The following is an 11,938-nucleotide window of genomic DNA, read 5'->3' as shown; positions in this document are numbered from 1 at the left end:
GGTCCCACGGGTCAGTGATGTATACGTACGGCTGCGCGCGTCCAGGGTTGCAGAATGACCGGGCTGCCCCCGCGCACCGCACCACAACCACGACGTCCTTGCTTTTGCGCTGCGTTCCGGCCGGTAACAAAAACAAACGCGAGCGAGACCCCTGCTGCCTCAAGACCTCCTCCCTCCTCGCCGAGCCGACCCGACTCCGCCCCTCGTGGCCTCGTCCACGCCCAAGGAGCCGTCGGGCATGGCGGCGACGGCAGATCCGCGGGCGAAGCCGCCGGCCGCGCCCTCGACGCACCACCTCGAGCCGTGGGCGCGCCCGCAGCAGCAGCAGCCGCCTCGACCCCACCGCGTTGAGTCGGCCTCGGGGGCAGCGTCGGGCGCCCGCGATCGCCGCCGCTCGTCGTCTCACTCCCACCGCGGGGCCGACGCCGCCGGTGACGACGACGGGATCGAGGGGCTCCGCGTGAAGCTCATGGGCCACCTGCGCGACGCGGCCGACCGGCTTCGCGTGCCCCAGAAAAGTCCTCCCCTGCCCCCGCCGCCCCCACCGCCCAAGCCGAAGGAGCCCGAGCCAGAGCGCATGGCGCCGCCTCCACCTCCCACGGAGCCGCCGCAGGAGGACGTGGCGGACAAGCCGTGGAAGCTGCGGGAGCGCACGCGGCGGCGGCCGGCCGCGCTGTCGTCGTCATGGCCGGCGGCGCCGACTCCGCCGTCGAGGCGGCGCAAGCGCGCCCCTTTCTCCGTCTCCCTGGAGCCGGAGGAGATCGAGGATGACATTTACGCGCTGACGGGCGGCCGGCCGCGGCGGCGGCCGAGGAAGCGGCCGCGCGCCGTACAGCGGCAGCTCGATGTAAGCGCGAATTCCCCACACTACCCCCGCCTTTCCCAACCATTTAGTACTACTAATGCTCGAATTTACCCAATTGCCCCTTGGTTGTATCCCATCGATACGCTTTATGCGCTCACTTAACGTAGCAGCGTAGCACCAGTATAGTAATCCCAGCATGATTGTTGTGTTGTGTGCAAGAATGGTACACTCATCCTCCGATCCCTAACTAACAACAGCTAGCACCAACGCGTGCCGTTCGTTTCTGTGCAGTCGCTCTTCCCCGGGCTCTGGCTGGCCGAGGTCACCGCCGACGACTACAAGGTGCCCGACGACGAGTAGCCAAGCTCCCCTCCCTCCCGCCGCCGGCGACGTGCAGGTTCCGACGGACCCGCGTCGCAGGACAGGTAGCCCGAATTTATAGTAACTTGGAGTAGCTAGGCGTAGACGCGTGGTCGCGTGGAGCGAGCCGGTCATGTACTCGTGTTCACCAGTTATTAAGTTTACTGAAAAACTCTAGCTACCGACTTTCCTTGTCACATGCTGTTTCTGCTTCGCCGTCTGTACAGTCGCGTGCTCGTACAATCTACTGCTGGTAGTACTTACTTGCCAATTTATACTTGTTTTTTATGAACCGCTTCCATCCTGGTTGTACGTACTACTGGCTACTGGGTCAGTCTTGGCTTGGGTGGTGCTGGTGCTGGTGCTGGTGCATGTGGCTGTGCGCGCGCCCCCGCTTTCCGTGCTCGCTCTCGCAGTAGGGATGGATGGCTTTCGGGTCAGGTCCCGATCCGGTCTTCGTCCCCTCCTCTTTGCGTTGCGTTTTCTCGGGGGCTGGCTGGCTGGCCACCCGGCCGCGTCGGGCGTTTTGGATTCTCTCGTCCTCTGGGTAGGGTTGGGGTTGGGCCCTCGTGCTATCCGCTGCTGGGCCCGGGCCGACGCGGGACGGGGGATATGATTGCAGCAGGAGATGCCAGTTTGCTTGCTCGCTCCAATGGGGAGGCCACGCGAACTTTTCGCGTCGTCTTTCTCCCAATCACCAACCTAGTAGTGCTAATGGCTACTATACCCAAGAAAGAAAGCGGATGATTAATCAAGACAGATGGGAGTGGTACGGGTGCAGCACGGGCTTGCATGGAAGCAAGTGTCACATGATAAATTCTGTGGCCGGGACGACCCATGCAACGGTCCTGTGCCCAGCCGTGCATACGTGTTCTTCGTTTTCTTTAGCCATGTCGAAGAAAAACGCGTGTACGTACGTAAGTTAGCAAAGGGGCATCATTCTGGGAGAGGCCGTGCGTACGTACCAATCGTGTCGCCATACTGACGGCCTCGTACGGGTACGTATACACACGGGCGCACCACGTCCGCTCCAAGAGCCCGTTTGCGATGCGTGCACCGGTGCACGGTCGGTCGGGTTGGCCATGTGTCGCGCATTAAAAAAGGCGATCTTCTTTTCGGCGTGGAGTTTAAGGGCAAATCAGCCACTTGCGCACGACAGTGCCGGGCCCCGCCTGTCAGGTTTCCCGCCGGTAGCGCAGGGGAGAGGAGATGGAGATACGTACGGGCCAGGCAGATCGACCTGGTCTTCTCTTCATGGCCAGCCTGCCGCATTGAAACTCCGGCCCCACCTGTCAGTCCCGCTAAGGTCTAATCCGCTTCACGAGAGCGTACGTAACGGGCGCGGCAGGCCCACCCGATCCCGAGGAGGGCGTCCATGCAGTTCAAACCGCGGAGCGCCGCGTGGTTAGGTTTGTGGCTCTGCCTCGCGCAGGACGCCTCGAGGGCTGGCTGGTCCGTTGATGGGAGATCGGACGGTCAGGACGTGGACACGACATGATTTGACGTGTTCTTGAGCCGATGGATGGCCACTGGCCAGCATGGACGTGGGCTGCAGCGCCGGCCGACTTGGCTGGGGAAGAACGCCAAGTAGAGCCAAATTGCTGGTGACTGATGCCACCCACGCGAGCAATAATCGGGCGTGCGTACGTGAGATACTACTTGCAACCTTTTCTGTTCTTGCGGGCAGATGCTAGACTCTTTTTTTTGAAATAAACATCCTCTTTATTTATTTATTAGTAATAATGGTTACATCGTCCATAAAAAAATTTACAATATCGTTCATAGGTTCCTCAAACCAGTTCCTTGTCTCAGAAAATTTGCTACTCTAGCAACTTCATGAGCTACTTTATTTGCCTTCCTATTACAGTGTTCAAATCTAACTAACGAAAAATCACAAACCAAAAAATAACAATCATCAAACACAGCTGCCGCCGCTCCCGCTGTATGTCCTTCATTCTTCATCGTGTCAATTACTTCCATATTGTCGGAGTTAACAACAAGTCGGTTACTTCCCGCCTTTTGTGCAAGTAATAAGCCAAAACGTAGTGCCATGGCTTCTGCTGTTAAAACATCTGCACACCAATTCATCTTTCAATTTCCTCCAACAATAAATCTTCCTTTATCATCTCTAAGTACAACTCCCGCTGTGCCTCTAAGCATGTCTTGATCGAAAGAAGCATCGACATTTAATTTTACAAAACCTAGAGGGGGTCTCGTTCATCCCTCTATTTTATTTGTTGCCTTGGAGGATTGGGCAATAACATAGTTCGTCGTTATAGCACGGGCTCCCATCGAAATTTGGTATGCATCTTGGGTCTTTCCCTGATGAACTAGCGAACGTCTTTCCCACCATAAATACCAGGCTGTTATAGCGATCAGTTAGCGAACATTCTGTATGCCCAAATGTAGATAGCTCATGTTCTGGCATAAAAATTAGAAATTCAAGTACTGCCTCTCTCGCACGATCGACCGCACAGGCTTTTTTAATGGCTTCGTGCAATCCCAGTTTCTCCCACACCTCTTTTGCCTTTTGGCATAAAAATAATAAGTGTTTAGTATCTTCATGCCCGTTCGAACATGATGGGTAGGTGGGCGAAACTTTCATATGTCTATTAGCAAGTGTAACACGACACGGGAGGGTTCCATGTAAGGTACGCCAAATAAAGATCTTCACTTTTGCTGGACAAGATAATTTCCAAATCTTGCTCCAAATAGTATTGACATTTATTCCTCCAATGCCATCTGAGTGTTGCAATTTCCTCCCATGTTGGGCTTTCCATTCCTCCAGATAAGCAGAACGAACCGTGAACAGTCCATTCTTTGTAAAGCTCCAAGCTATGAAATCCGACATGTCATACGTGGGGAGGGGGGTCTTAAGCACTCTCTGGACATCAATTGGCCACAATGTTTGTCTTATCAAATCTTCATCCCAGCAATTGTTGACTGGATCTATAAGATCAACAACTTTTGTTAGAAGCTGCCCTCTTCTAGGAGTGATAATTTTCCTATTTGCCCCATTCGGGATCCATGCATCTCTCCATATATCAATATTCTGTCCATTACCAACTCTCCAAATATAACCTTTTTTTGAGAGAATCCACTACGGCCATAATGCTTTGCCACGTGAAAGAGGATCCTTTTTCCAGACTCGCATTCATTAAATCTCCATCTGGAAAATATTTAGCTCTCAAAATTGTAGCACATAGTGAATCAGGGTTATCAAGTAGGCGCCACGCTTGTTTGGCTAATAAGGCCAGATTGAAACAATGTATGTCTCGAAAACCCATTCCTCCTTGGTCTTTTGGTACACACATCTTCCACCATGCCATCCAATGCATTCTCTTCTGATTGTCTTCGTCACCCCACCAAAAATGCGACATCGCGTCAATGATTTCTTTACAAATCTTTTTAGGAATTTTAAAGACGGACATTGCATAAGTTGGGATAGCTTGTACAACCGATTTGAGAAGGATTTCCTTTCCTCCTGCTGATAGCAACTTTTCCTTCCAACCACTGATTTTCATAACAATTCCGTCTATTAAGAATTGGAAACAATCACTTTTGTCCATACCCACATTTGAAGGCAGACCCAAATATTTGTCATTGAGAGCTTCAGTCATAATGTTCAGAAATAGTACATATATGCGCCTTATCTTCCACTTTCGTGTTGGGACTAAAAAATATACTAGATTTTTCAACACTCACCATTTGCCCCGATGCAGCACAATAAGCATCCAAAACTGCTTTCAGCGCCTCCGCGTTCATGGAATTAGCTTGCATCAGGATTAATGAATCGTCCGCGAAAAGGAGATTTGAAATAGATGGGGCATCTCTGCTAACTTTAATTCCGGAAATACTTGTATTCTCCTCTGCATTAGCTAGGAGTGCAGTCAGGCCTTCCGTACATAAACAAAAATAAATATGGGGAGAGAGGGTCCCCCTGCCTTAGTCCTCTAGATGGTTTGAAGCTCTCTGTTTCTTCCGTGTTAAAACGAACCCGATATTCCACCGAGGTCACACATTGCATAATTAAATTCACCCAATCCTACTGAAAGCCTAGTCTCAACATGATTTCCTTTAAAAAAGGCCACTCCACTCGGCCATATGCTTTGTGCATGTCCAGTTTTATTGCACACAGGCCCTCTTTACCGGTCCTTTTATTTTTTATTTTATGGAAACATTCATAAGCCACTAAGATATTATCTGTAATCATTCTTCCAGGCACAAAAGCACTTTGAGTAGGGCTAATAATATCTGGGAGGATTGTCTTCAGATGAGCAACAATCATCTTTGAAATGACTTTATACACCACATTGCACAAACTGATTGGTCTAAATTGAGTTACCTTTTTCGGGGAGTTAACTTTTGGAATCATTACTATTGTAGTATCATTCCAACCATCAGGTATAGTACAGGTATTCACTGCTTGGAGAACCTCTTCAGTCAAATCATCCCCTAACATAGCCCAAAATCTCTTATAAAAAATGGCGTGAAGGTCATCTAGCCCCGGCGCCTTTAAATCACCAATGTCAAAAAGTGCCTTCCTAACCTCTTCAGCCGTGTAGGGGGCAAGGAGAGCCATATTCATCTCATTCGTTACTTTTCTTTTTACAAGGGAGAGGACCTCATGGTTCGGTTGATTAACTTCTGAAGTAAACAGGTTAGAAAAATACCCTAGAATATGATTCTTCATCTCCGTGTCTTTTACCCAAACCCCATTATAGTCAAGCAATTTTTTTATCTGATTCCTCTTCTTTCTAGCTGTTGCGGCGTTATGAAAAAAAGAAGTATTGCGGTCACCATGCAATAACCAGTTTGCTCGACCCCGTTGTAGTCAGTGTATCTCCTCTTGTTCCAATAAATTTTCAATCAATACAATAGTCTCCTTTTGACGTGCAAGAGAGGTAGCATTCACAGGCCCTCTCCGTAATTTTTCTAAATCTTTTTTTAGTTTGTTGATTCTTTTTTTCGGACCCTTAAGGATATCACGATCCCAAGTGTGCAAATCTGCATGTACCGCTCTTGTACGATCAGCGAGAGACGGCCCTATGCCCAACATCTTCGCTTTTTCCCAAGCTGTGCGTACAATTTCTGTAACCGTCTCTTCTTTCAGCCATCGAGCTTCAAAATGTTTCCTTCGACTTTTTGAGCGGTCAAAAATATTATCGTCAAAATATTCCGTGTCTAAAATAATAGGGCGATGGTCTGAGTGTACATGTTCTTCGTTAATAACCGCCGCTCGAGGGAATTTATTTGCCCAATCCACATTAGAGACCGCTCGATCTAGTCTTTCCCTGATTTCGCCCCTCCTCCATGTAAATAAGTCACCCATACAGCCCATATCTGCTAGTCCACAGTCTCCCAAACAATTACGAAAATCTCTCATCATCACATTTGGTCTCACATTCCCTCCCTCTTTCTCTGATGATAACAAAATTTCATTAAAATCTCCTAAAACTACCCATGGGTGATCGCCCTTCTCACACAAATTTCGAATATCATCCCATGACAAAGCACGGTCACTCCAGTTGGGGTGCCCATAAAAGCCTGTTAAACGCCACTGTACAATATTCCCATTCATAAAAACAACATCAATAAAATTATTTGACACATAGTTCAACTCAACTTTATTCATATTCTGATAAAACAAAACAAGACCACCCGCCCGACCATCGCTCTCAACTACAAACATTGAATCGAAATTTAAAACTCGATGAAGCTCATCGGCTTTACATTTATTTAAGTGAGATTCTGAAAGGAAAATTAGCTCTGCTTTGGTACGCTCCTGTAGATCCAAGAGCTCGCGAACCGCCGTGGGAGAGAGCATCCCACGGCAGTTCCATCCGATGATTCTCATTTGGCCCAGCGTACCTCCTCTTCGGAGGCCGCCGATGCGCCATCATCTCCAACCGACTCCCTTCTCTGCTGCCCTGGAGCCTCTTCTTTCTCCTCAACTTCTTTTGATACGTGTGTAACCACCCCATTCCCATCTCTCACAGCTTCCACTCTACCCATACATACACGCTTAGAGGAAACATTTATGTCCCCATACAGAATACGCTCATAGCTATCCATGGTTTTCTCAAAAGAGAAATCTAGCTCACTACCAGCTGCTGGAGCTTCATAGAGGCTTCTTTTTTTACCTATAATGTTCTTGCGTGCTCCCTCCGAACTCCCAATTCCTCCTCCCTTCTTTCCTTTCCTGCCCTTTTCTTTTGTCTTTCCCTGCATGGATTTCTTTGTAGCATTGAAAGTGTAAATAGGGGTGTCAGTGGTATTTTTTGTAGCAAGTCTTGCAGCAACAGCCCCCGACAGCGCCTCCAGCACCCCCGGGCGAAAGAGGAGTTGATCACCCCATTGCAGAGCCGCCCTACTCTCCTGGCCGACCGGGTTAGCCTGGTATGCCGCCATACCCGCAACAGACCTGATGGGGGAAGTACTATTCCCCTGATGCAACATGTCCTGGCCTGCCTGGCCAGGTACAACAGCCTTGGTGGGAGCCGCTCCCCCCACCAGCGCTTGGCCCTCCTGGCCTTTGCTAGTAGGGGGTGCAGGGGTGTATGTTGATGCATTCTGGTCCTCCTGACCATGATCATCACCCCACATGGAGTGTTGGGACGCTACAGGGAGACAACCCTCCTGGCCGACCTGCAGCGCCCCCTTGTTGGGCGCCCTTCTGGCCGCCAGTCCTTGGCCCTCCTGGCCAAGGCAAGCGCGCTCGAGTGGCCCGCGCTCCAGGTCCACCTGACCTGAGGCAGCTCCTACGGGCACCGGCAAAGAAGGTACTTGCCCCCGGTCCTCCTGACCGAGCAAGTGGCCTCCCTGGACTGGACATCCAGTCGCCAGGATAGACAATGCAACACCTTTCTCTTTCACAGTGAGATCACTCACAAGTCACAACTTTGGTGACTTTGACCACCATACCTTCAGTAGCCTTTGAGATGTTTTTTCTACTATAGCCCGAGTACACAAGAGCTCTTCTACTAGCTGTATTTCCCTTCCAGTAGGCCTCTACACTGAGGTTTTTTGCAACAACTACTCTATTCTCTTTAGGAATCCTACAGAACCTTTCCGACATGTGGCCTACAAGCCCACAACACTCACAATATGACGGAAACTTTTCATAACGAACATCAAAGTAACGTTTTTCTTTGCTGCCTAGAGGAGTGAATTCTACTCTACTCTTGATTGGCTCGTGTAGCGGGACTTTCACACGAACACGCAAAAACTTTTCTACTATCATGTGATTCTGGTGTGAGACGGTTATCACCTCCCCAATTTGCCCCCCTAGAGACGAACCCACATCTTCAGTTTTAAGCTCAAACGGTAGATCACGAACCTGGGCCCAAATAGCCATGGTTCCAAGATCCACCTCCGCCGGGTTACCCTTGCCGTCGAACTCGGCGAAGATGATCCCATCCCGCTTATGGTGCCACGGTTGTGCCTTCAACACAAACCGTTTGTCCACGTCGGCGGAGAAGTTCAGGATGAACCTCCCGTCGTCGCTGTCCACCTCCTGGACGGTGACCTCGCCTTGCAGCCTCCAAGCCGACGAAGCACGAAGGTCATCAACTAGGACCTGCGGGTGAACTTGGAAAGGCGACAGAAATCGGCCCACCACCAAGAAACCCCTCACAGCCCTCCTGGCAGACTCCAAATCGATGACCAGCGGTGAGCCATCCCCACAAGGCTGCCTGGACACCTTCATCTTCTCGCCCCCAGGTGAAGTAGTCAGAGAACCGCTCCCCATGGTCGCCGGCACACCCCCCCTCTGCTGTAGATATAGTTCCTCCCCTCACCCAAATAGGCCACCAGCATGATGAGAATTGTGCATTTATCAAAAAATAAAAGATCATAAATGGGCAGTTTCCAAAATAAAGAGGCACTAATTTCTCTTTTTTCCTTTAAAATACAGATAACGTTCATCCCCTGATTTCCCTCTTTCTCTTTTATATCTCTCAGAGAAAGAATCTCTCTGTAATCCAACGCAATCACAGTAGTTTCCATACTAGTAGCATCCAAAATCGGACCCCCTACCCCAAACGGGGTCAAATCCTGAGAAACTATGTCCCTATTATATGGAAGTACCTCCGATATGTCGCCGTTGTCGCCGCTGGCTTTCACACTCCCCGCCAGATCAGTGGAGCTCCTCTCTGGCTTCATGCGCATCATCTCCTCCGCCCTCCTCTTCATCCGCTTCCAGCACCGTTTCTGGTTTAGAGATTGCCGGAGGATCCGCCTTGACGTGGCCTTGATTTCTTCCCAATCGAGATTGCCCACCGGGCCCCCGACGGAGATCCCCGCCCTACTGAGGACGCGAGGCTCCGTTGACTCCGCCTGGGACGCCGCTGTTGCCCGCCCCCTCCCGTTGGGGTCACGCGCCGCCGGGGCCTCCGCCGGATTCCCCGTCTCCATTACTCCCCTTTCTCTATCTCCGTCGCCGCCAGATCGCCAGGCGATCGCGGGAGCTTTGGTTTTTTTTTTCTTCAGCTCGTTTATTCATGGCAGATGCTAGACTTTGTACCTCAAGTGTCAAATGAAAGATGGCATGCATACCATGATTGGTCGGTTCCGCATAATATGCATATCACTGGCGGGCGGTACAAGTAGTGTGATTATTGGGAGGATCGGTTATCCATCCAAATACACATGTGGGATGTTTTACACGGGATTAAGCTCAACCGGTGCCCGGGGTGGAGTTGGAGGCTTGTCGCCGTTGCACAATCATCCTAAGGGCATGGTGAACACGGGTCAAACTAAATTCCATACGGACATACGAATCCATCGGACCAAAAGATTTAGTTCATCACCGACATACAGACATAGATAAAATAAATTAACTAAAAACAAAAAGGTAGATGGAGAGGGGCGCCGGGAGATCACCACTTCTATGTCAGTCCCTTGCCCCTGCGGTCATCAGTGCGGTTATAGCCCTCCGTGTAGCATCAGCGAGGGGAGGGTTGTCATTGTCGAAGCCCCCTGGAGACGTCGGAGTTGTCGTCGAAGGAGATGATGCCGACGAATTGACGGACCGCGTCTGCCCGCTCCTTCGCGAGTGGGTGGCCTTGGGTTTGGTCGTCGCGTCCTTCGCCACCTTGCACTCCGACTGCTTGATGGCGAGCCGAAGCGCCGTTGCATTCTTGCGGCGGAGACGTCGCTCATCAGTCTCCACCATGGTGAGCGAGAGGCCTAGGAACGTCGGAAGGGCTCATTGTTCGGATCGACCGCGCACGTGCGTCGTCGACGGAAGGACATCATTTCCGTTGCCGCTGTCGTCGCCCTCTCCCTCACCCGCTGCCTCTGGTGGAGTGCGGCACGCGCCCCAGATTTAGGCGTCTGAATTAGGGGTGGATTAACGAGCTGCTCGGCTCGGTAAGCTCGTGCTTGTTAAGGCTCGGCTCGTTAAGCTCGTTAAGTTTAATGAGCAGAAAACTATCCTCGGCTCGGTTCGTTTGATGCTCGTGAGCGCTCGCGAGCACTCGTTAACAGATTATAATGTGTTACGGTGGGGCAACTGGCTCACGTTTGCCGGAGAAATAGAAGGAAATGGCGCTCTCCACCACCACCACAACCACGGCAATCTCCACCACCCATGGCGCTGTTAGGATCGCCCACTAAGTTTCCCTCTTCCTGTGGATCCCATGGAGGGTCTCATCCATTGGGACTTCTCCCTGGTCTTGCGGTCGAGGCTCAGGTACGTGCGAGCTTCACCTCCACGGTGCACTTCTCACCCTCTACCTCCAACTCCACCAAAGAATTCTTCCTGGTGGTTTCATTCTCCTCAGCTTCGTTCCCCTTGACTGAGGAATCTGTGGCTCTGGCTTTGCAATCTTGTATCGGTGGTCTCAGTAATGGTTTCAAGGTGGTTCAACTAAGTGACCGCTGTTTTCGGTTTTCTGTGGCTTCGAACAGAGTTGGCCATTTTATTTATGGTCTCAAGGATCGAATTTGGCCTGATTTCATCTGCCATTTTCATCTCTATCGAGGTGACTTAAGTTCTTGTTATGGGCCTTCTGATTTTATTTGGCATGCGGATACTGAATTACCTGAGGTTGGTTCTGGGGGTTTTGCAATCAAATCTAAATGGCTTCAAGAGCAACAAGAAAAACTATTGCATTCTAGCTCTCTCAACCTTTTGGCCAAGGCCTGATTCGAGCCCTCAGCCGGCGTTGATCACCGGAGTAGCTCCGGCGTCCAGAGACATTTCCTTTGGAAGGTTCAAATTTCAGATTATCTACCATCCTGATGTGATTATCCGTTTGGGAGATTTTGCATTTAATCAGGAGGATAAGTTGCCTGTTGCATGTCCATCTTTTCAGGGAGCCCGTTTCAAACAAGTACTCCCTCCGTATCAAAATAAGTGTCTTAATTTTGTACTAGCTTTAGTATAAAATTGTATTAAAGTTGAGACATTTATTCTGGGACGGAGGGAGTATTTCTGACCAGACACGTACTGGGCCATCCACCCGGTCTGTTTGAGCCTGGATGTATATGCTCTAACCACAACTAGGGTCATGAAGTCAAATATCCCCATCATGTTTAAAAAAATACTCGGACATTTTCTTAAATCGAGATTTTTTAATACACTACCATTTATTTTAATTTGGAGAATTTTTTGAATTCATAAAGTTTTTTTAAATGTTAAAAAACTTTAATTGTGAGAATTTTATAATTAAAACATTTTAAAATTTAATGAATACTTTTACCGTTTGATAGCATTTTTTACGTGCACAAACAATTTTAAAAGTGGAGAACAAATTTTACAAAATTGTG

At 49.9% G+C, this 11,938-nt stretch overlaps 1 protein-coding gene across 1 annotated transcript; it reads left to right on the top strand.

Moving 5' to 3' along the window:
• Positions 1–1,464, top strand: LOC119311015 (sulfated surface glycoprotein 185-like). The gene is made up of 2 exons (XM_037586643.1): positions 1–847; positions 1,097–1,464. Exons 1-2 carry the CDS (start codon positions 239–241, stop codon positions 1,163–1,165), a joined length of 678 nt encoding a protein of 225 aa, XP_037442540.1. The 5' UTR covers positions 1–238; the 3' UTR covers positions 1,166–1,464.
• Positions 1,465–11,938: the final 10,474 nt, after the last annotated feature.

This window comes from Triticum dicoccoides, chromosome 1B (assembly GCF_002162155.2).
Source record: "Triticum dicoccoides isolate Atlit2015 ecotype Zavitan chromosome 1B, WEW_v2.0, whole genome shotgun sequence".
Lineage (NCBI taxonomy): Eukaryota > Viridiplantae > Streptophyta > Magnoliopsida > Poales > Poaceae > Triticum > Triticum dicoccoides.
The sequence above is the reverse complement of the archived record's forward strand: the minus strand, read 5'-3'. Positions and strand labels throughout refer to the sequence as shown.